General features: G+C 46.6%; 1 protein-coding gene across 1 annotated transcript; it reads right to left on the bottom strand.

Moving 5' to 3' along the window:
• Positions 1–6,745: 6,745 nt before the first annotated feature.
• On the bottom strand, positions 6,746–7,141 carry LOC138265093 (acidic proline-rich protein PRP25-like). The gene has a single exon (XM_069212632.1). The coding sequence runs from the start codon at positions 7,139–7,141 to the stop codon at positions 6,746–6,748; it is 396 nt and encodes a 131-aa protein (XP_069068733.1).
• Positions 7,142–23,884: the final 16,743 nt, after the last annotated feature.

Raw genomic sequence — 23,884 nt, 5'->3', positions numbered from 1 at the left:
AGCTCCGCATGTGTTTCAGCAGGGCAGACAACACTCTGGACAACACGTTGGAAAACATAGACTGGGACATCCCTGATGCGATGGCCACTGTAGTTTGAAAAGACCCACTTGCTAGGAAATGGAGTACCGACAGCGCCTGCACTTGAGGGGGGATTCCTGTGGGATGGTGAATAGCTGACATCAGGTCTGGCTCCAACTGGGCACACAGTTCTAGGATTGTGGCATGATCAAGCCTGTAGGTGATGATCACATGTCGCTCCTCCATTGTTGGCAGGTCCACCAGCGGTCTGTACACTGGAGGATGCCGCCATCTCCTCCCATGCCCCAGCGGACGGTGCCTATGGAGGAGAACATCGAGCAGAGAGTCAACCAGCTCTGAGGTACGTAAACACAGCTTACTCAGAAAATATTAGCAATTCGACATTTGCCTATATGAGTGTTTAGGCAAGGCCTAGGTATGTGTGACGCAGTCAAGAATAATGCCATGTGGGCCCATGAAATGGCGGCTGCCTGACCTGTAAGGTGGGACAATGGGACATGAGGTAACAGCGCTGGCGTTGTACACCGTCGCGGTAGGCGGTCGAAGACCTTGGTGCAATTCTGCATTGGTTAACATTGGACCCTATGGGTCCCAGGAGCCAATGACGATGTACGCAGGCGGTGACGGTACGCACCACCGCGGACGTGACAGCCATTTTCTATCTGTTCAATCACTCGATACCTGATCTTCGACAGGAGAGGACCTACACTGCAAGTGCTGCTGTGACCTCAGTCTGGAAGAGACAATGGCTCGTGTGTCTGGGGAAAGGGCCCCTGCCTTCAGCACGGAGGAGTTGGAGAAACTCGTGGATGGGGTCTTCCCCCAGTACACGCTACTCTACGGCCCTCCAGACAAACAGGTAAGTACACTGTGAGCATGCTGTATGGGCAATGCTTGTGCGGAGTGGGGTGGATGAAAGATTGGGGGGGTGAGAATGAGGCGTGCATGAAAAGACGGTGAGTGCATGTGCTTCATGGCAAGGGTAGGGATGTGGGCCAATGACTGTGACGGTGCAGTTGGTAATTACTTCTCTTTTTCCCCTGTACAATTCCTGTAGGTCAGCGCCCACCAGAAGAAGGACATTTGGCATACCATCGCCAAGGAAGCCCAGACCCTGGGGGTCTACCACAGAAGGAGCACCCACTGCCGGAATAGATGGGAGAACATTCGCCGCTGGAGCAAGAAGACAGCGAAGGCCCAGCTGGGGATGGCCTCCCAGCGTGGGAGGGGTGCCCGTCGCACCATGACCACCCTGATGTTCAGGATCCTGGCGGTGGCGTACCCAGAGTTGGATGGGTGCTTGAGGGCATCACAGCAGCAACAAGGGGGTGAGTACACTCTCATTCTGCTGATACAGCATGCATTGGAGGTGTCTGGGTGGGGGAGGTGGGCTGTGGGTTCCCTAGGCCAGGGCGAGTTTAGTAGTTACGGTCCCTTCTTCAGGCAGGCCCTGTGGCACCCCACCCCACCTGTGTACAGTGCCAACTACACCTAGTCAGGCTCCTGTGACATCAATGTGTGCAGAGATCCGCCATAGCTTTGTAAGCCATGTCCCAGGGATTGAATAGTGGACTCCAAGTGCGCGTCGTAGTGCAGGGGGCTTCTGTGTCTGTCGTGTCCGCCAACGATAGCAGTATTGCATGCACTCAACATGTCTTTCTTCTGCCCCCCCCACTTTTTGTGGTCTCCCTGTTCTTGTGTACCTTAGCATCATCAGGCGGAGGAGCAGGGGCACCAGAGCAGGAGGGAGCTGCATCCCACATGGCCCTGGAGGGAGACAGTACGAAGTCTGAAGTCACCAGTGGGATGGAGGGTGAGGGGAGCTCCACGGCAGGAACAGGAGCTGACACCAGCGATACAGACTCCTCCTCTGATGGGAGCTCCCTTGCGGTGACGGCCCCATCTGTGCCCGCCACATCTACAGGTATAGCCACCACCCCCCCTACCAGCACCGCCCTCCCAGCAGCCCCTCAGCATTTGCCCCGTGCCCACTCACCTAGGAGGGTGGGCATCACCTTGGCCCCAGGCACCTCAGCCCCTGCCCCAGTCACCCCTGCTGCCCTCAGTGAGGAGGCCATTGACCTCCTCAGGTCCCTCACTGTTGGGGAGTCTACCATTTTGAATGCCATCCTGGGTGTAGAGAGGCAGTTGACCACTGCATACCTGGAGGGAATTCACTCTGGTCAGGCAACCCTTCAGCGAGCTTTTCAGACTCTGGCCTCAGCACTGATGGCAGCCATTGTCCCTGTCTCTAGCCTCCCCCCTCCAACTTCCTCCACCCAGACCCACACCCCTGTACCTCAGCCTATGCCAAGCACACCATCAGACCAGCCTGCACACACCTCAACAAAGAAGGGAAGCTCTGGCAAACATAAGCACCACACATCCCACAGGCACTCACGCAAGCATCACACACATGCAGACACACCAACATCCACTGCCTCCACTGTGTCCCCCTCCTCCTTGTCTCCCTCCTCCCTCCCAGTCTCGTCTCCACTCACACCTGCATGCACTACATCGTCAGCCACTACCTCCACCACCAGCACACCCACCACCACACCCGCTCGCGTGCAGTTACCACCCCCACTACCATTCACACATCCCCTGTGTCCTCTCCCAGTGTGTCTGTGAGGCCACCTCCCAAGGTACACAAATGCAGCCACACACCCACCCAACAGCCATCCACCTCACGACAGCCTCCAGCCCATGCACCTTCACCCAAAGTCACCAAACATACACCTCCTACAACCACTACCTCTTCCTCCACTCCCAAACCCCCTCCAGCTACCCGTCCCAGTGTTCCTAAGAAACTTTTCCTCGCCAGACTTGACCACTTTCCCACACCTCCCCCACCCCTTCAGTCTCCTAGGGCCCGACTCTCCAGGTCCCAACCTAGCACCTCAGCCACAACATCGGCGGGACCAGTGGTGCCAGTAGTCACCGGATTATGGAGTGCACCAGGCAGCAGGGCAACCAGTGTGGCAAGGAGCCAGAGCACAGACAGTCCCCCACCTGTCAAGCCTAAAAAGTTGGACAGTGCCCGGTAGGAGAGGGGAAAGAAATCAGCCACCAAAGTCACTCCCAGGGGTACAGTTGGTAGAGTGTAAACAGCTGCGACATCGTCCAAGGTGTTTAAGGGGCACATTAAAACCGGCAAGACTGGGAAGATCGGCATGGCGGACAAGACTGCCAGCAGCCCCGCTGCCCAGGAGAAGACTGCCAGCAGCAGTCCCACTGCCCAAGACAGAACCGCCAGCAGCAGCCTGCTGCCCAAGACAGAACCGCCACCGCCAGCAGCAGCCCCGCTGCCCAAGACAGAACCGCCGGCAGCAGCCCGCTGCCCAAGACAGAACCCCCAGCAGCCCCACTGCCCAGGAAAAGACCGCCACCAGCTGAACCGCTGCCCAGGACACCGCCGCTAGCAGCACCACAGGCCAGGACAAGACCGCCACCAGTAGAACCGCTGCCCAGGACAACTCGGCCAGTAGCACCACATGCCAGGACAAGACCGCCACCAGCAGAACCGCTGCCCAGGACACCAGCAGCACCGCAGACCAATGAGCGCCAATGATTCCCACACTACTGAGGCCGCCACGGGCAGGATGAAGCACTCTGGGCACCAAGCCCCCTCCAGAACCAGTGGAGATTCACATCCACTACCTCAGTCCTTGGCAGGATGAAGCACTCTGGGCACCAAGCCCCCTCCAGATCCAGAGGAGATTCACATCCACTACCTCTGTCCTTGGCAGGATGAAGCACTCTGGGCACCAAGCCCCCTCCAGAACCAGTGAAGATTCACATCCACTACCTCAGTCCTTGGCAGAATGAAGCACTCTGGGCACCAAGCCCCCTCCAGAACCAGTGGAGATTCACATCCACTACCTCTGTCCTTGGCAGGATGAAGTACTCTGGGCACCAAGCTCCCTCCAGAACCAGTGGAGAAAGGCATCCACTTGAGAGACTGTGGCTTTGCATACCCCAGGATTGAACAGTGGGCAAACCACCCACTGTAGAGACTTGAGAGACTGTGGCTTTGCACTCCCCAGGATTGAACAGTGGACAAACCACCCACTGTAGAGACTTGAGAGACTGTGGCTTTGCACTCCCCAGGATTGAACAGTGGGCAAACTACCCACTGTAGAGATTTGAGAGACTGTGGCTTTGCACTCCCCAGGATACATCAATGGGCATGGAGCCCCCCTCGTGGATCTGGCATCGTGCACTCAACCGGCTGAGGTGCCCCCACTTCCCTTCCCCCTGAGGTCCCTGTTTTATTTCTATCTGATGCCCCTGCAGTGTTCTCTCCGTCTTGTTCGGGAATTGAGTGTGGGCCTCGCCCATGCCTTTTGGGCCCAGTGATTCACGGACTGTGATGGTGGACTTGTGTTCTTGGTGTATATAATTGTATATAGTATAAATGTATATATTTGTAAATATTTTTGATTTATGTAATTGAATATATAACAATTATTCGACTCATTTCCTTTTGTTCTTGCATTCTTCCAGGGGGGTTGGCAGGTGTAACTGTAATGTATCAACATGTATTAGTGTGTGTTTTGTAGTGGGTGAGGGTGGGGTGGGGATGTTGCGTGTGTGTGTCACTGTTTTTTCCCTCCCTCCCCCCGTGTCGTAGGTGCAGTACTCACATGGTGTTCACTGCCGGCGTTCGTGCTTCTGGTAGAGGAGCAGGAAAAGAATGGCAGGTAGAATTTGGAGTTCCGGCTCCATGGCGTCCTAGTTCTTCGTGGGGTGTGTAGAGGTGAGCGTTTTCCCTTTGAAGTCCTGTTTCCGCCATGTTTTTGTTCGTGGTGAATCTGCCCCGGAAAAGGTGGCGGATTGGTGGGTTGTAATAGTGTGGGCGGTACATTGTCCTCCGCCTGTCCGGTGGTGGTTACCGCCGCGGTTTTTGTCTGTACCGCCATTCCATTTTTTTTACTGCCGGACTGTTGGCGGTTTTACCGCCGCTTTAACACCGACCGCTAGGGTTGTAATGACCAACCAAGGCCCTAATTTATACTTTTTTTTGTGCCACATTTGCATTATTTTTTTTACGCAAATGTGGCACATACTTAAAAAATATAATTGTATTTTGTAAGTTTGCACTGCTTTTGCGTAAGAAAGTGATGCAAAAAGCGGCACAAAAAGTATAGATCGGGGCTCAAGTCCACTGGTAACACTTTGACTGAGGCCTCCCACTCACTGTAGCCGAGCAGGGCTCCATCACAGTCGGCCTCAAATTTTGACTTTGCCCTGGGTGAGTGCGACCAGATGACCAGATTGGCACATTTAGTTTTTATGTGCTTGAAAACAATTACTCTTTAAAAATTCATATCTCTGTTTCCCCTTCTCTGATTTTAATTGTGTTGGTGTCAACTTTTCTATTTTTATAAATTGGTTTTGGATTTTTTGACTGTTTCCTCTTTCTTATTTAATTATTGTTTTGTGATATTCAAATGTTTTATACACTTTGGTGATCATTATGACATTGACTGTGAGGGATTAAGTGGTGGTAATACAGCCAACAGGCTGGCGATAAATACCCCCAAATTATGACTATGGTAGTGATACCTCCCATAGACAGCCAATGTACCACACTAACTGCCAGGGCGTCAACACCACTGACCATGACGGTAGCCATCAACAGCCAGGTGGAAGACAAGGTACCGCCCACCATATTATGACATAGCAAACCGCCAGGATTTCTGAGGCAGTACCAACACCATCAAAAGCCTGGCGGAAACAGAACACAGAAATCAAAAGACTCACCAACAGGTACACAGAGGACTCCGCTGCCGCCATGGAACCAGAACTTCAAGTCTTCCCATGCTATTCTACGCCACGGCCCTCCTGGAACACCAAAGCTGACGAAGACGACAAAGAGTGAGTACAGCCACCTAGCACACAAGGGAAGGAGAGAGGAAAAGGAGAGTGACACACACATGCATGACACTTATCATTCACACACACACACACACACAAATCATACACAGAACCAACTCCAGAGCTAAACCAATGTCACAGGACACATTAAAATAAAACAAGGACAGCTATGAGAATCTGCAAGCACTGTCATTTGATGCTAACAGCCACCAAATTGTCCATTTGTTTCCAAATGCAGGTGACAATGTTCAGAATGGGCCAATGACGAGTCCAAAGTACAAAATGGCCACATGGCCACAGGGCACAGTCCAAGGCCCAACTTGACTCCTGACAACTTTTAAAATCCACTGTTCAGGGGCATCATGTTGGAAATGGGCAGGCACCTCAGGGGGAAGGGAGGAGTAGTGGGGGGGGAACCTCAGCTGAAGTGGGGAACTTTCCCACTGGTTCTGGAGGAGGCTCCATGCCCATTTGGGGGGTGCAAGGCCACCGTTTCTGAAGTGGGGAACTTGACAATGGTTCTGGAGGGGCTCCATGCCCATTTGTCTTTGCTGGGGAATGCAAGGCCACAGTCTCTGAAGTGGGGAACTTGCCCACTGGTTCTGTAGGGGACTTCTTGTACAACAGTCCCTGAAGGGTGGCCTACATGCCCTCTGCTGGAGGTGAGGGCTGCCATGTCTCTGTTGGAGGTGAGGGCTGCTGTGCCTGTGCTGCAGATGGAGGCTGCTTGCCCTCTGCTGGAGGTGAGGGCTGCTGTGTCTCTGCTGGAGGTGAGGGCTGCTGTTTCTGTGCTGGAGGTGGAGGCTCCTTGCCCTCTGCTGGAAGTTAGGGCTGCTGTGTCTGTGCTGGAGGTGAGAGCTGCTGTACCTGTGCTGGAGGCGGAGACTCCTTGACCTCTGCTGGAGGTGAGGGCTGCTGTGTCTCTGCTGGAGGTGGAGGCTCCTTGCCCTCTGCTGGAGGGAAGGGCTGCGGTGTCTTTGCTGTGGGTGAGGGTTGCTGTGCATGTCCTGGAGGTGGAGGGTCCTTGCCCTCTGCTGGAGGTGAGGGCTGCTGTCCCTGTGCTGGAGGTGGAGACCCCTTGCCCTCTGCTGCAGGTGAGGGCTGCTGTGTCTCTGCTGGAGGTGGAGGCTCCTTGCCCTCTGCTGGCAGAGTGGGCCTCTTACCTTTCATTGGTGATTGAGTACAAACCTTCACTTTCATTGGTGGTTGAGTGGGAACCATCACTTTAATTTAGTGGTTGAGCAGGAACCTACACTTTCTTTGCTGATGGAGGGAGATCCTTGGCAATCTTTGCTGGTGGAAAGGGGTCCATTTGTCCCCTCTTGTGACGGGTCCCCTTGGCCTTAGACATGTCATTTGTGTACTTGCCTCCAGGACTAAGAGGTGCCTCCACTGTCCCCATCTCACATCCCTTGCTTTTCACCACCCTAGTCCTCCCTTTCTGAGTAGGAAGTGTGCTCTCAGTAAGAGTGGCTGCCGTCACACTCTGGGGCCCCTTTGTGCCAGCAGCTGATTATTTGATGGGAGCAGTGGCAGACTGTTTGGCTGAGGTGCTGGGCTGGGTCATTGGGACCCTGCTCTTACGGGTTGGATGGGGTTGTGGAGGGGAAGGGAAGAGGTCACAACGTGCAAAGAAAACATTTTTAGGAGTGTTGAGGTGGGATGTGGGAGGAGGGATGGGAGTTGAGTTTGAAGGAGTTGTTGGCGGAGGTGTATGTCTGCTGGACTTGGGTGCAGGTGCATGGACAGTGTGCGTGTGTGAGGTGTATGGCTGTTGGATGTCTGTGTGCGGGCATTTGTGTCTCTTAGGAGTGGGGCAGAGAGGGTGGGAGAGGACAAAGGAGACGTGTGGATGGATGATGTGGAGGTGTCTGCAAGTGAGGTGTGTGTGCTGCATGATGTGGTGATGGTGGCGGTGGCTGTTGATGCAGGTGTGAGTGTGGATGTGACTGTGATGTAAGAGAAGGAGGGGGAGACAGTGGAGGGAGTGGATGTGGTTGTGTGTGCAAGTGTCTGTTGTTTGTGTGAGTGCATGTGGCCTGAAGTGTGCTGCCTGTGTTTGTCTGTGCCACTCTTGTGTGATGATTTGTGTGCATGCTTGTCTGTATCTGTGCCTTGGATGGGTTGGGATTGAGGAGACTGGGACTGGGAAGTGGTAGTTGGAGGGGGGACGTAGGAACAGAGACACTGGCTGCCATCTGAGAGGAGGACAGAGCCCGAAACAATCTCTGTAGGGCCGCCACCGCAACGTGGATGCCATCCAGGTATGCATTGCATTGCTGCATCTAGGATGCCAGCCCCTGCATCACATTCACAATGGTTGACTGCCCTACAGAGATGGATCTCAGGAGGTCAAAAGCATCCTCAATGAGGGTAGTAGGGCTCACTGGGCCGGGGCCTGATGTGCCTGGGATGAAGGATATGCCCATCCTCACGGGTGAGTGGGCACGGGCAACTCAGTGGGGGGGCTACTGGGAGGGCAGTGCTGTTACGGGGGTGGTGGCTGTACCTGAAGTTGGGGAGGTTCCAAAGGTGTCCGCCACCACCAGGGAGCTCCCATTGGAGGAGGAATCAGAGTCAGTGTTGTCACCTCCTGTCTCTGCTGTGGTGCTCCCCTCGCCCTTCGTCCCACTGGTCTCCTCGGGGTTGGTGGACTCTGTCTCCTGGATCCTGTTGGATGCAGCTTCTTCACTCACTGGTGCCCCTGGTCCTCCGCCTGATGATGCTATTGCACACATGGACAGGATGACAGAAGATAATGGAGGAGAGAGAGAAAGGGAGCACTAAGTCAATTACAGCAGCAACACCACAGTTGGCCTACACATTACCATCACACACAAGTATCAGGATTGAGCACTATACATCGCACTGGCATTACATTGGCTAAGTGCCACAGCAAGATGAGAGCCAACCACTGCCAACTGCACCCTCCTGGGACCTACTAAGCCCTATCTGACATGGAATGCTACCTATCTAGATTGCCAGATTTTGCTATACACCATTTACCTTGAGCAGGGTCATGCAGCAATGGCTGAGCTGGACTTAAGGACCAACCACTAACTGAAACCCACCACCAGGATCCCATGCCCCCCCAAAATAATTGTTGCCAAGCTCACTGTACTCACCCCCTTGTGGCTGCTGTGCTGCCCTCAAGCAACCATCCATCTCTGTGTAGGCCACCACCAGTATGCGGGCCATCAGGGGCGTCAGGTTCCGACAGGCACCCAGCCCTCGTTGGGAGGACATCCTCATCTGGGCCTCCGTGGTCTTCCGGGCCCAGCATCTCAGGTCCTCCCACCTTTTCCTACAGTGGGTGCTCCGTCTGCTATAGACCTCGAGGGTCTGCACGTCCTTGGCGATGGCACGCTCAATCCCTTCTTCTGATGGGCGCTGACCTGCAGAGGTAATACAAATGGGAGGGCACCATTAACCATACAATCCAGCAACTCACACATATGGCACAAAAATACAATGTCCATCTCCATTGGCACACACATCACCCGGAGCACTGCATGTACACTACCACCAGACATACCCCTCACCCAAATTATGCACTGCTAGCACACATATCTCCACGCAAACTTGTCACATGCATCATGCCCATAGTGTACTCACCTCATGGTCTGAAGGCTCATACAGCTGTCCATATAGGGAGAGGACCCCATCCACCAGGTGCTCTAACTCCTCCAAAGTGAAGACACAGGCCCTTTCCCTTGTCACACGGGCCATGGCAGGATCCAGACACAGTTCACAGCAGCACAAGCAGAGGAGTTGTTGTCCTGTGGAAAGTCAGGAATCAAGTGCGATTTTAGACAGAAAATGGAGGTCTCGTCTGTGGTGGTGTACACCGTCACCACCGTCTGTGATCCCCATTGGACACTGTACTCCCTAACCCCCATTTTAGCAAATGAGGAGCAGCACAGGGGTGCCTTCTGCCATGATGCCCAATGCCGGCGGAGTTACATCACTTCCAGCTGTTCATACTTACAGGACAGGCGGTCGCCATTTTATGGTGGTGGACAACATTCAGAAATAGGAAACTGCGTCATTGCTATAAATTGCACATACATTGCCATTCACATTGCCGATTACATACATGCTCTATGTACACTGGGGTGGTGGTTCCATTGTTCAGATTGTGACACCCTACTCAATCTTATGTCCCTTAGATACCTACCACTGTGGAGGAATAGGAGGAGGAGACAAGACCCGGTGTACAGATCTCTTGTGGACTCGGCTACACTGGAGGACAGGCACATAATACTGACCTATAGACTGGACACATCCACAATCACAGAGCTGTGTACTCAATTGGAGCCTGATTGGATATTAGCTATCTGTCATCCCACTGGGATACCCCCTCTTGTACAAGTTCTAACAGTGCTTCATTTCCTGGCAACTGGTTCTTTCCAAGTGACAGTGGGCTTGGCAGCAAGAAAGTCACAGACAATGTTCTTAATAGTGCTGGCAAGGGTTTTGTCTGCCATGGTCAAACACATGTGCAGCTACATTGCTTTCCCCCAAGTGGAATGTTTGGCCACTGTTAAGGCTGGATTCTATGCAATGGGACGTATACCAAATATTATTGGTGCAAGTGACGGAACACAAATTGCATTTGTCTCCCTGGCACAATGAACAGGTATTCAGGAATTGGAGGAGTTTCCACTCCGTCAATGTGCAAATGGTGTGCCTGGCTGACCAGTACATCTCCCACGTCATTGCCAAGTATTCTTGGTCGGTGCATGACGCCTTCATCCTGAGGAATAGCAGCATCCAAATGTGATGGCACAACTACAGAGGCAAAAGGTGTGGATAATAGGTGAGCAAGAGTCCCCACCCACTGTATGTCACTATACGCCTTCAGGAGTCATCCCCCATACCATTGTGTAAGGTTAATATCTGTCCCTCAATTCTTGCAGGTGACTCTGGCTATCCAAACCTGTTGTGGCTTCTGACCCCTGTGAGGAATGCCAGGATAGGGGCTGAGAATTGGTATAATGATGCTCATGGGTGAACCAGGCAGATCATAGAACGTACCTTCGGACTCCTGAAGGCCAGGTTCAGATTCGTCCATCTCCCGTGAGAAGGTTTGCCAGATAGTTGTTGCATTCTGTATGTTGTACAACCTGGCCCTCAGACGACATGTGCCTTATCTGCAGGAGGACATTGGAAATGCTCCTGTGGCAGCAGTGGACTCTGAGGACAGTGAGATTGAGGAGGCAGAGTTTGGGGAAGTGGACAACAGAACATCAGTTATACGGCAGTACTTCCAATGACACACAGGTGAGACAGTGGAACTGACCATTCCCATGATTATTTATCCTTTCAGTGTGGCTGTAGCATGATGGCAGTCAATTATTTTGCATCTCAACTGACTGTCACCTATGCCTTCTCCAAATATGTCATGGATTTACATGGGGTCATGGTGAGTGGTGCGGTGGATCCACAAAAGCTTGCACATGGGGAAAAAATGATTCAACTGATTTACATCAAATCACAAAAAGAACGCTTTCTGGACCAAGAGCTAGCTTTTTGCCAAATTTGGTGTAAATCCGTCCAGCAGTTCCGGCTGTAGTCGTGTCACTGTTTTCTCATCAATCATTTTTCTGCAAATGTGACAGAGATATTATCAATGATGTCGTAGAAGATTTCATGAGTGATGTACTATCTGGGGTAATTAACAATGCATGGTGAAGGCACGTTATAGTTAACCTTAAAGCACAAGTTGTAGTTCCTTGAAATAACTAATTTCTATGTTTTTTTCCTGTAAAATTTGAATCTAACTATAACATCCATGTAACCTTTGGCTTTTCAGTGAATTTCTAAGATGTGTTTTATTCTATATCCTAACTATAATGTCCCTATAGACTTAACCATTGTTTTTTCAGTGAATGTCTAGTTTAAAAAAACAATATTAAGTAAGATTCCCATCACAATTTACAGTGGGAGGTTGGATGCAGGGCCTGACCTGGCATTGTGCTGTCCCAAACCAAGCTTGCTGCTCCTGCTCCCACTCCTCCATTCCATTCATTGTCCAAGTTCAGCCCCTGCTCCCTCAGTACAGCCTGCCTTGTGTGGCTGTTGTTCTGCCACTGCCCTTCACACCTAGCTTGCTGCCCTGGCCACCTCCTCCCTATCCTCTGTTGTCTGAGTCCTGCACTGCCCCCTCCCTCCTGCCCTGCCTGGTTGATATCCTGACATCTGCCCTGTAAGGTCAGTTTGTTGCCTCTGCCCATCTCCCTCCTGCCCTCTGTTATCCAAGTGATACGAGAGAGATTTTGGAAAAAAGTCTGGGGGATTGAGTTTCCCCTTTGACTTTCACTGAAAAAGAGGAGATTTTAGGCAGGAGACAAATAAAATAAAGCCCTTTTGGGCTTCAAAACATTGGGAGTCTCCTGCTTGAATCAGGTCGATTGGCATGTATGGTTGTACTACCTCTACCTTCTGCCCACAATGATCTGCTACACTAGCACATCCTCTCTTGCCAACCTTCGTGGTTGGTTTATTGACTCTGTCCCTCTTTCCCCTGCCCTCCATGATCTGTTGTGCTGCCACTGCCCCTCCCGCCTGCCCAGCATCGTCAACTTGTTGCCTCTGCACTCTCCTATCCGCCCTCAATTATCCAAGTCTGTGCCCCTGAACTCTGCCTCCCCACAGTATTCTAATGAACAACTAGACTGCTAACATTCTAAATTTATTACAAAATTGTGGCACGCCTGACGTCATCTTAATGTAATCAAAACTGCAAAGCATTTCCTTTAGAAATCTAAAAAAATGAGACAGTATTATTTCCATAGCAATTATGGTTAGTGCTCGAAAAAAACTGAAATGAGGACACATTGAGTTCTCAAATAGTGACAAAGCACTTTTAAATTATTTGGTATCATGATTTTTTTTTTTTATCCAGTTGATCACTTGATTATATGTTCCATTTAGGGGCGCGGATGTGGCATTATTACCAGAGCTGTAGAATTTGTGACTGGGGAACCAGATACAAGGTTCAGTGTCAGCTTGACTTCCTTTGATTCTGGGCAAATACTTAATCTCCCCATACCTAAAGCCGAAAAGGAATGTGTTCTTGTGTAATGTTACTGATGCTCATGTAATGTACTCGAATACCTTCGGATCAAGTCTGAGCTAAATAAAACTGCAAAAAAACAAAAAAATAACAATCAGTTTTATAAGGCCTGTGTGCCCCTTAGTGCCACATTTGCGGCAAAGTTTTTGCAGCAAATATGATGCTAATGGGCCATTACAAAAGTGACATATATACAAGGTGGTGCAAACCTAGTTTGTAAACCCTTTGCTCCACATCATGCATAATATATGCATGATATATGCAAAGGGGGTGTTCCCTTGTCAGAGAGTCTCTAAAAATGGTGCAATGTAATCTACAAGATTCTATTGTGTGATTACAGCGCTGTTTTTAATAACTGTTTACAGCAGGGATTAAAATGAGGCTCCCATTGATTTCAATGAGCTTCTTAACACTATACTGGATTAGCATCATTTTTTTACACTACTCCAGTATAGCATTACAATAATGTCAAATAAATGGCCCTGTTGGCCCTAACATGTGCCATGGTGCGCCATATTGTAAATACAGCGATATCATGGTGGAGTTAGGGGACGCAAGGGAGTCACGAGATAAGTGGTGCATCACTTGCGATGTATCACTTTCTTGTAAATATGGCCCTAAGAGTTTTGCACACTTTTGTCCTGGGGCTACACTCGGGCTACATTTGGTGTGATATTTGTGCTACATTTGGGCTCTTTTTTCTGGTGAGCATCTTGGCAGACTTGTTATGAAGCTCCCTAATCTCTTCATTTACTGCAGTATCCTGAGTAGAAAATGCTTTCAGTTTTCCACTTCGATTCCATCAAGATGGCAGTCAGATGTGCCACACTTTGCATTAATTCAGAATGTTAGCACTGGCAACGCGTCCTTTTATGTTAATTTATACACATTAGGACTCGTTTTAGGCCAATGAATCTTGTGACCCAGTGGTGAGACACCGTAGGACGAGATAACTGATCAATATGTCAAGCAATATATCAATAATTTCATCAATATTTATCACCACAATACACTTTACTTTGGATAAAGACAATCAAATTGTCGACGCAACCATGACCTTTCAGCCATGAATAACCACACCTTCGGATAGAATTTTATGAATTTTATTCCCTATTGATTACAATCTACTAGCAGAAGTGTCAATCTCAAAACCAAGAAGCATAAGAGCATAGTCACGATATGGCAACTGTGATAAGATTTCATTAATGCAAGAATCACAAACATTAGAACATAGCACGGCGTGAACATAGATTAGAATACAAAGAATATCACGTAAGTCTCAGTTCAGCATAGCGCAACGTCAGTCTTTGTTCATTTGCGTCAGTCAGAGTGATCACCTGTCCTAACCACTAATTAGCATCAGCATGTTGGGCTTCATGCTAAATAATTTAGAACACCAATTTAGAAAACATCTAGCTATGGTCCCTATCAAAAATGAGCAGTTGGTACCTAGAAAGGAAAGGCCAAACAGACAAATTACAAATTGCATTGTCATAATTACCCTCCAAGGATTAGGTCAGCATACAGGATCTGTCTTCATCTTCAGGACATCAGTCAAATCGCCATTGGTCTAACTTTGTTTAAAGAACTGAGGACACTTCCCTCGTAAGGAGAAGAAATGTAAAGGGGCAGTCTATGGGTGAGGATGGTTTATTAAGTCTCAAAGTCACCAAACAGAGTGACTGAGTTTCTGGTTAAAATCAATAGCATTCCCTACCTAGTTCTAACAACCCTTCTGTGACATGGGTTTTTATCCCTTTTTCATAATACCTTCCCCCAAAATTCTATTGAACATTTACTATACCCCACTATCTTTAACCTATCAAATTAAGCATTAGGTAATTCCAATTGTCACCCCACGATAATTCATAACATTTTGATTGGTCTTCATAATTGACGTCTTCGGAGGTGGCACATCCGGATTTACTTCACCATTTGGCACGTTTTCTCGGGTCATGAGTTTTCTTTGTCCATGGTTAAACGTCCTTGTACATTACATTAATCTACTTTTGTTTCAATTTTGTACATAACTCATACTAAAGCAGCAAGCATGCGGGTGAGAACAGAATCTGGGTTGATACATGAAATGAAGAAAAGGAACAAATGCAGGGTCATGGCCCTTTCCGAGTCAGCATACTGAAAAACAGAGAAAAATGCTTTTATATGTGAAAGCTAGGCAGCTAAATCCACAATTCACGCTAACTTAAGGCCAATGAGATTTTTCATACGAATGCAATATCGTAAATGTTAATATAAACCATAGCATGAACAGTTTTACTCATCATTATTAGTTCACGTATATATATTGGTGAGCACATACATTATAGTTGTAATTCAGATGCGTGTTTAAGCAAAACACTAATTATTGTCATTTTCTATGCAGCATCATTAAGCATTGATATAAGCATTTCACTTTTAGTATATGTAATATTTAAATTACGCTCTCTCAGCACCATAGTTGCTCATTAGAACACTGTATTAAACTGTTGACCACTAAGGAGATAATTGGCAGTGTGCTGCTGGTTTTGAAAGTGCATGTTTCAGTCTACATATCAGAATGTTTCAATGAAATAGAATAATAAGATATTTGAGAACTCAATTAGAACGTATCCTAATTTTTTTTTCTATAGCACTAATCATAATTTCTATGTCAAAATGAAATCCCTCATTCTGTTCCTTTCTAAATTAAGGCCCATATTTATACTTTTTTAGCACCGCATTTGTATCCTTTTTTGACGCAAAAGAGCCGCAAACTTACAAAATACAATTGTATTTTGTAAATTTGCACCGCTTTTGCGTCAAAAAGCGGTGCAAATGTGAAGCTAAAAAAGAATAAATATGGGCCTAAATGTTTTCAGTTTTATCAGTTTGATTCAATCAGGATGGCTTTAGGTGTGCCACACGTTTGTCATAAGTAATACTGTTAGCACTCTAGTTGTTCTTTACAACACTCTGGGAGGCTTTAGTAGGACACAAGGGAATCAACTAACAGGCTGCTCCTAATGGAATTACAACAGTAAGATATTTTAAAATGTACTTAGGATGTGTCCGATTTTTCTTCCTACAGCACTAACCATCATTTCAATGACAAAATGAATACCCTCAGTGTGTTCCTTTCTAAATGAACTGTTTGAGGTTTTACCAGTTTGATTCAATCAAGATGACTTCAGGTGCGTCACACTAATGTCATAACTGAGACAAGTAAGTTCTCTAGTTCTTCTTTAGAACACTCTGGGAGGTTACAGTAGAACACAGGGAATCAACTGATAGGCTGCTCCTGTAGGTAGTACATGTTTTACTGAGAATGTCAGACTTCATTCTTATATGTCTGAGGAAGATGGTGTGAATCTACAGAATTTTAGCCTCTGAAGCACCTTTCAGAACCTCTATGGGTAAATCGCAAGAAAATAGTTATCTCTTAAACATGATTCATGAAATCTCAGCAGGGTAAAATAGCCTTAGAACACATCACAGTTCCTAAAATTAGTAAGGCAACATTAACAAATGATTTATATTGTAACTAAAATTTGTTATCACCCTTTACACGTTCTCTTTTTTGTAACTCTCACAACCTGTCATATACTACAATGCATTTCAATGGGGTGCTATAATTTATATTGGGCCCAAACTGGCTGCTATCACTTTCTGGTTGAAGTGCTGACATCCAATCAGAGTTCACCATGAGGGCTGTGCTTAGGCTCAGCCCGGATATACAAATTTGTTTTTCCTTTAATTTCTCAAAAACTACTGAACGTATTTGCACAAAATGACAAAAAGGGCACTTTCTGGACCAAGAGTTACCTCTCTGCCAAATTTGGTGTAATTCTATCCAGAAGTTCGGGCTGTAGTCATATCTAAAATCTCAATGGGCAGTAACCAGGGAAACACACTTTTTTGATCCCCCTTTTTTCTCGGCCCCCGCTTGATAGATTGCCCCAGTACTTTCCATGCACAACAAAATGTAAGAAGACACTTGTTTTGGAAAAGTTCATGAATATTCAGCAAACTGTGCCAAATATATAGCCAAGACAAAAAACCTATGGGGACTAGATCTTAACTATAGATACCTAGGTGCCTACCGGCGACTACCGTCAGGTAGTAGATATTTATATAATATATATCTATATATATATATATATATACACATATCTATACATATATATGCATATATATATATATATATATATATATATATATATATATACATACATATGTGTATATATATACACACACACAGCTATATATATATATGTATATATATATATATATATATATGTTTATAAACTTCTGCCTACTGGCATTGCTGTGGTGCTCCCAGAACACCAATGATGCTGTTGGGACACTTCACCACAGAGTTGTAAACAGTATCCACTTTCCCTTTGGTCATTGTGGCATGAGGACAGCACTTGGAAGGGTCCTTCTGCAGGGTGTATTTACTTAGGTGAACAACGAAGAGCATGTTTTGGTGCTGTGTGCCTTTCTCAACCTGGTAGCGGCCATCTTTGCTTCTCCCTTCAATCCCTCAAGTGACATGTTTTCCACCAGTCACAATGTGCAAATACAAAACTACATGCAGAACTGAACAATAACCTTACACATTATCCTAGCTGCAGTATTTAACATTGCAACAATTAATCAAGCCAATGCTTATATAGTTTAGGCATTGCGCATTCACTGAAAAAAAACTATTCGATTAATTTCCTTGTGTCATTCTGTTAAGCCCTTCACACGTCATTTTTTGCTAAAACAGAGTTATAATCTTTACATCCCTGAAACTGAAATCCCAAATGGGCGAACAATTATAACTTTCCATTATGCCTTCAGAACATGTGCTGAATATCTGGCCAGAATACTTTAATAAAATATTCAACATTGCAGCACATCAACAAGCCGCCTCTTATATAGTATGAGCATTGCTCATAAATAATAATAAACTATATTCAGTTCATTACATTGTCTCTTTCTGAGCGCCGCCTCATATCTCATGGTGCTGCAGAAGGAACTTTCCAAGTGTCTCCTCTGCACAACAACCAAAAGAAAAGTGGATATATATATATTAATTTTTTTCACTGAAAAAAACCAAAGGTTACAGGGACGTTATAGATAGGTTCTTAATTTACTCATACAAAACCATAGAAATTCAACAGTTATAGTTCTTTCAAGTAACTATAACTAGTGCCATAAGGTAACTATAATTCAAGCCCTTGCTATGCACAGTTTTCTTATCAATAATGTTATTGCAAAGGTTGCAGCGATATCAAAGATGGCACACAATATCTTATCAATGACATAATATGTGGAAAATTAGTTGTGCATGGCGAAGGCTCAAGTTATGGTTACCTTAGGATGCCAGTTATAGTTACTTGAAAGAACTATAACTATAACTGCTGAATTTCAATTGTTTTGTACAAGTAACTATAGCGTCTGTGTAACCTTTGTTTTTTTTCAGTGAATTTCAATGTTTTTTTAAGATAAAGTGATTTAAATTGCTAAATGTTATTCAAATCCCCATCATGCACGGCCTTCAGCAGTGTGCGGCGGGGGTTGGTCGCAAGGCCTGGCCTTGCAGCCAAGCCCTTATAACCACTCAACCCCTCGCCACGTGAGGCCTTTGGTCGTGCGCAGCATAGGTTGGCCACGGACCTCTCTTTGTCAGTGATTGTGTGAGTGGTTGCATGAGTGTCTGAGTGGGGGTGTTAGTGGGTGCATGAGCCTCTGTGAGCATGTATGAGTGAATGAATTAGTGTATGAATGGGTCTGTGTTTTTTCTTTCAACCTTTTCAATAATCGCGAATATTTCGCAAATCAATCTGAGAAATTCACTCAAATTCACAAATTTGCATGAATATCACACGCTGTGATCCTAAATTATATTAAACCTATAATTTGCTCATAAAACACACCTATATCAAACCCTTGGAGTCAGGGTACATTCACATTGGCCACTTTCAATTTCAATTACTACCCCCGGCGACTGTGTCCCTTGAAGTAAAATGGCGGTTGCAACTTTCTAGTCAGGTTGCGGTTAGCCAATTGTAACGCTTCCTTTCACACGCATATTCACCAAAATTCACACATTTTACCAATTATTCGGGGCCAGAGATATACAAATGTATTTGCCCTTAATCATCTCCTAAACTACTGAACAAATTTACACCAAATAACAAAGAGAACAGTCTGCATTCCGGCAGGTAGCTTTCTGCCAAATGTGCTGTAATTCCATCCAGTGGTTTGGGCTGTAGACATGTTGACAGGTCCCATAGACATTACCATGGGAAATGTCAGGTTTTTTTAGTCCCCTTTTTCTCGCCCGCTGCTTGACGTATCACCCCAAAACTTCCTGTGTGCATCAGGAATCACTGGGTCACCTTTTCGGAAAATGTCATGAAGATTCGCCTGCAGCCAGTCCCTATGGGCAACCCCCCTAACCACCCAACCCGATCCTGTGCACAGCCCTTTGCGCTTGCAGGGCAGAATTTGGCCATGGCCTCTGGGGGTGTGAGAATAGGTGTGAGATTCTGTATCTAGGGGTAAGAGTGTTGGTCAGAGTGTTTGTCTGGGTGTGAGAGTGCGTACATCAGCGTTTTGGTGGGAGTGTCAGTATGTGTGTGGGTTTGTGAGTAGGTGTATCAGGATGTTAGTAGGTCTGTGAGTGAGTGTGTAAGTGTCTGAGTGGGTGTGTGAGTGGGAGAATTGATTGAAAGAGAGACAGAGAGAGAAAGAAAGGGAGAGGGAGAGAGATAGAGAATTTTTAAGCCTTTGGTGTCTGATATAAAATAAAAAATACAAAAAGTATTGTTAAAAAGTATAATAATTTGTACTTTATTTTGGGTTTTTTTAAATGGTGGACTCAAACCCCCAATGCCCAGTGTGAAGTTCTGTGACCTTCACACTGAGTGAAAGCTTTTATTTAGCCCTTTATGGGCTATCTGGGACTGCCGGGGAGCCCTCCAGGGCACCCCTATAGTCCCAACATATGGTTTTAATTATTTATTATTTGTTATTGTTTTTTTAATCAAAATGCCTCTACAGGTTACTGGCACCAATGAGGAAGCCCCAAGGCTTCTCTCGCAGTGCCATCGCTTTAGCAGGCAGGGAGCTGCTTTGACAGCAGCTCCCTGCTTGCTGAAGCATTTAATCTCTGTCCTCTGCAGGCATGTAGGGGATAGAGATAAACCTTTGGATTTTGACAGCTGGACCTGCTTTAAAAGTCATGCTGTCAAAAGCCAAAGAGTTTGCTGTGGCTTGGCTTCAGCTGCAGTGCTGCAGCCAAGCCACAGCAAACAGCTTTTGTTCCCCAAGAAGCTGGGGGGGGCTCATATATTTTTAAAAAGCCCGGGGGGGATGGTCCTTTTATTTTATTTTTTTACTTTTTTTCTTGGACTCGGCTCAGGCGAGTCCCAAAATGGCTGCCAACTCTTTCTGGTTTGAAGTTTTGGCAGCCAATCAGAGCTGTGTTTTTCCCTGCACAAGCTCATCTTTCTTCGTGAATACTTCGTGGCCAGAGATATACAAATTAGAATTTTCCTAAATTTCTAAAAAACTACTGAACCTCAATTCAGGAAGGACCTTGAAACCTGGTTCTTCAACTGAAGCTCAGAGGACAAACCCCCTTAGTGCCTTGAGACCCTTACGGTGAGTAGTTGAGCTCTATAAACCCTGATTTCATTTGATTGGAATGAATTTACACCAACTAACAAAAAGCACAATCTACGTTCAAGCAGCTAACCTTCTGCCAAATTTGGTGTAATTCCGAACAGGGGTTTGGGCTGTAGACGTGCTGACAGATCCTACAGAAATTAACATGGGAACCACAATGTTTTTTGAGCCCCGTTTCATTTTGCCCCCGCTTGACAGATCACCACAAAGCTTTCCATGTGCACCGAGAATCACCAGGCCACTTTGTTTGGAAAATTTTGTTAAACGGTGGCAAAGATATAGGCAAGTCAAAAACACTTTTTCTATGGAAACATGGTCCTAACTATAATTACCTAGTGGCAATTGCCCCTAGGTAATATATATATATCCAAAACTTCTTCCTCCCATTATAGGAGAAGACACGCACTCCGTGTGAGTCTCCAAGGTGTACATTTATTTCAGCCTTAAGATAACAGAATGCTTTTCGGCATGCAGTGCCTTTTTCAACCTGCAGGACGCCAAATTTCCTGCCCTTAAATACTCACCATGTGATCGTCCTCCAACACCAAAATGAAGTGTGAAATTCCAAAACATACTTAAAATTATTTCAAAAGTGGTTATACCCTCATCAGAGCTATACAATAACACAAGAATTCAAAAACGTTAAAGTTCCACAATGTTATGTCACTCACTTATGAAATGGCCCATAATTCACAAGCAACAATGCGGATAAACAAGATAATATACTTCCCCATATTCAGTTCAGACATTAAGCAATCAAACATGATATTCTTAAACCTCAATCAAAATGTCAAGTACATCTAGCCCAAGCAGGCTATTACACTAATGCAAATTATTTCACTCAATGAAAATACAAAATAACAATGATCAAAAAATAAAAGCTTCAGTTATCGTTAAACTGGTACACTGCCCAAGTGGGCCTTCACCCAGGCACAATATTCATCAAAAGATATGATAGCTTTTTTACTTCTTCATGCCCCATTCATATCTACAGTGCTTAAAACAAAAGGTTAAAACATTAAAACCAGGAAAAAACAGCAACTCATAATAATGCTCACACCAGAAACTGGGCTTTTGTTTTGTTAATCTTATACCTTTAGGGGACAGGGGATATAAATATTACTTACTGGCTCTTGCTAGTAGGTAGTTATAGTTAGAATCATGTTTCCGTAGGAACACAATTTTTTTACATGCCTATATCTTTGCCGCTGTTTGACGGATAGTCGGGAAATTTTCAAAAATAAGTGTGTTAGTAATTCTTGTGGCATATTGAAAGTTTTGAGGTGATCCATCAAGCAGGGCTGAGAAAAAAGGGGGAGGGTCAAAAAAAGTGTATCTCTCATGTTAATTTCCATAGAAGTTTTGAACACAACTACAACCAGAACCGTTGGACGGAATTACATCAAATTTGGCAGAAAACTAGATTTTTTCCGCAGATTGTGCTTTTTGTTATTTGTTGTAAATCCATTCACTAGTTGTTCTGGAATTTAAGGAAATCTATATTTGTATATCTTGGCCGCGGTTCCTTCCAAATGACTTTGCAAACAATTACAAGTTTGTGAGGGGAAATGAGGGAGCTCTGATTGGCTGCCAACATTTTAACCAGGAAGTGTTGGCAGCCACCATCGGACTCGGTTACAGCCGAGTCCCACACAAAATAAGTGAAGAAAACAGAATATAAGACAGGATAGAATTACCCTGGCCTCCAAGCCTTGGTCTTGGGGTCCCAGAGGGACCCTGAAAGGGCAAAAAAGCATTTGTTTTAATTTTTTTGCAGCAAATTCACGAGATTTGCAAATTTATGAAAAAAAAGAAAAAAAAAAAAGTTTGGTCTCCCACACCTGTGTTTAATCAAGCCCCAGGTGGGCAAGGTCCCGAAAACATTCCTCCTTTATTAGAGTGAAGGAGGTGGGTGCACATGGCCCCCCTCCATGGGCATTTCTATGCCCGAGGACGACCACCTCCCCGGGGCTCTTGTTAATTATGTTTGGGGGGACTCATGGACCTCCCCGGGCCCGAGGACCTCCACTTCCCTGAGGCCACAATGTAAATAATACACCACCTTCCCAAGGCCAAAATTGTAAATAAAACATAGGTGGGCCCTGCTGATCCCTCAGCCCCTGGGACCACCACCTTCCCAGGGCTAATTCTATTTCCAAAAAATGAGAGAGTGGGGAACAAAGACCCCACCCTGGAGCTAAGAATGGACCTGGGGAAGCCACCCCCCAGGGCTGGCTCCTTGTATGTCCAAGGGTGCCCACCCCTGGGACATAGCTGATTGCTTTTGCTTGACAGTTTCCACCAAGCAAAAGCAAACACTCTGTGGAGGAGAAATCATTTTATCTCTTTCCCTGCCCACATGTCTGCAGGCAGGGAAAGAGATGAAACCTCCACTTCCATCATGTGGGAGCATTTCGACACCTCTCGCCCACTGAAAGCAGAGGTTTCATCTCTTTCCCATCCTGCAGACATGCAGGTGAGCTCCAGGGCACCCAGGAGACATGGCCAGTCCCTAGGGGGGTGGTCCCTGGGGCCAAAATCGGCCCTGAGAGAGAGGCCATTCTGCCCCCTTACCAATTTGTTTTTGGCTCTGCCCCTGGGGATGGGGCCACCAAGACCAACATTTGGCCGTGGTGAGGGTCACTCTCTATTCAATGAAGGCTGGGCCCTGGGGGATGGGGACCCAGGGCCTAGATTGCCCCAGGGGAGGGGGGTGCTTAGCCCTCATTAACTTGCAACCATACCCGGGGAATGGGGTCCCCGTGGCCATTTTGATCCTGATGCTCATTTCAAATAAATTAAACATCACCGGGAAGCACAGCACATACAAATATAAATGTAGCAGGTGCCCCAGGTGAAGCTCCACTTCTGTAATGAGCAAATGATTCTAACTCCTAGCTTGGTGAAGGCAAAACAAGTGTGTTTTCTTAGCAATTCCATACTGATAAATGATCTGAATTCCTTCGTAGAAGTGACTGCATCGTTGACCTATTGGAGCGCAATCTGTATGTCACTGTGACTGTGACGGGGGTTCTTTCTTGTTCTCTCATGGTGAGCACAGAGTCCGTGGTTCTCCCTTTGCATTGCTACAAGTATGCAAATGTGCAAATCACCTGGAAGCTCTGCCTGCTTTGCCCGCCCCATCCACCTTAGTAGTATGCAAAGGTCTTTCGCCTTTTGCTAGGATGATGGACAGCTTACCAAAGCCCCCCCCAGTGCATTCCCCA

The sequence above is a fragment of the Pleurodeles waltl genome, chromosome 11 (genome assembly GCF_031143425.1).
Source record: "Pleurodeles waltl isolate 20211129_DDA chromosome 11, aPleWal1.hap1.20221129, whole genome shotgun sequence".
NCBI classification, from domain to species: Eukaryota; Metazoa; Chordata; class Amphibia; order Caudata; family Salamandridae; genus Pleurodeles; species Pleurodeles waltl.
The sequence above is the reverse complement of the archived record's forward strand: the minus strand, read 5'-3'. Positions and strand labels throughout refer to the sequence as shown.

Bases quoted from the DNA above. Each gene is read 5' to 3' on its own strand.
- LOC138265093 (XM_069212632.1), bottom strand. From the start codon at position 7,141: ATGGTTCCCACTCAACCACCAATGAAAGTGAAGGTTTGTACTCAATCA.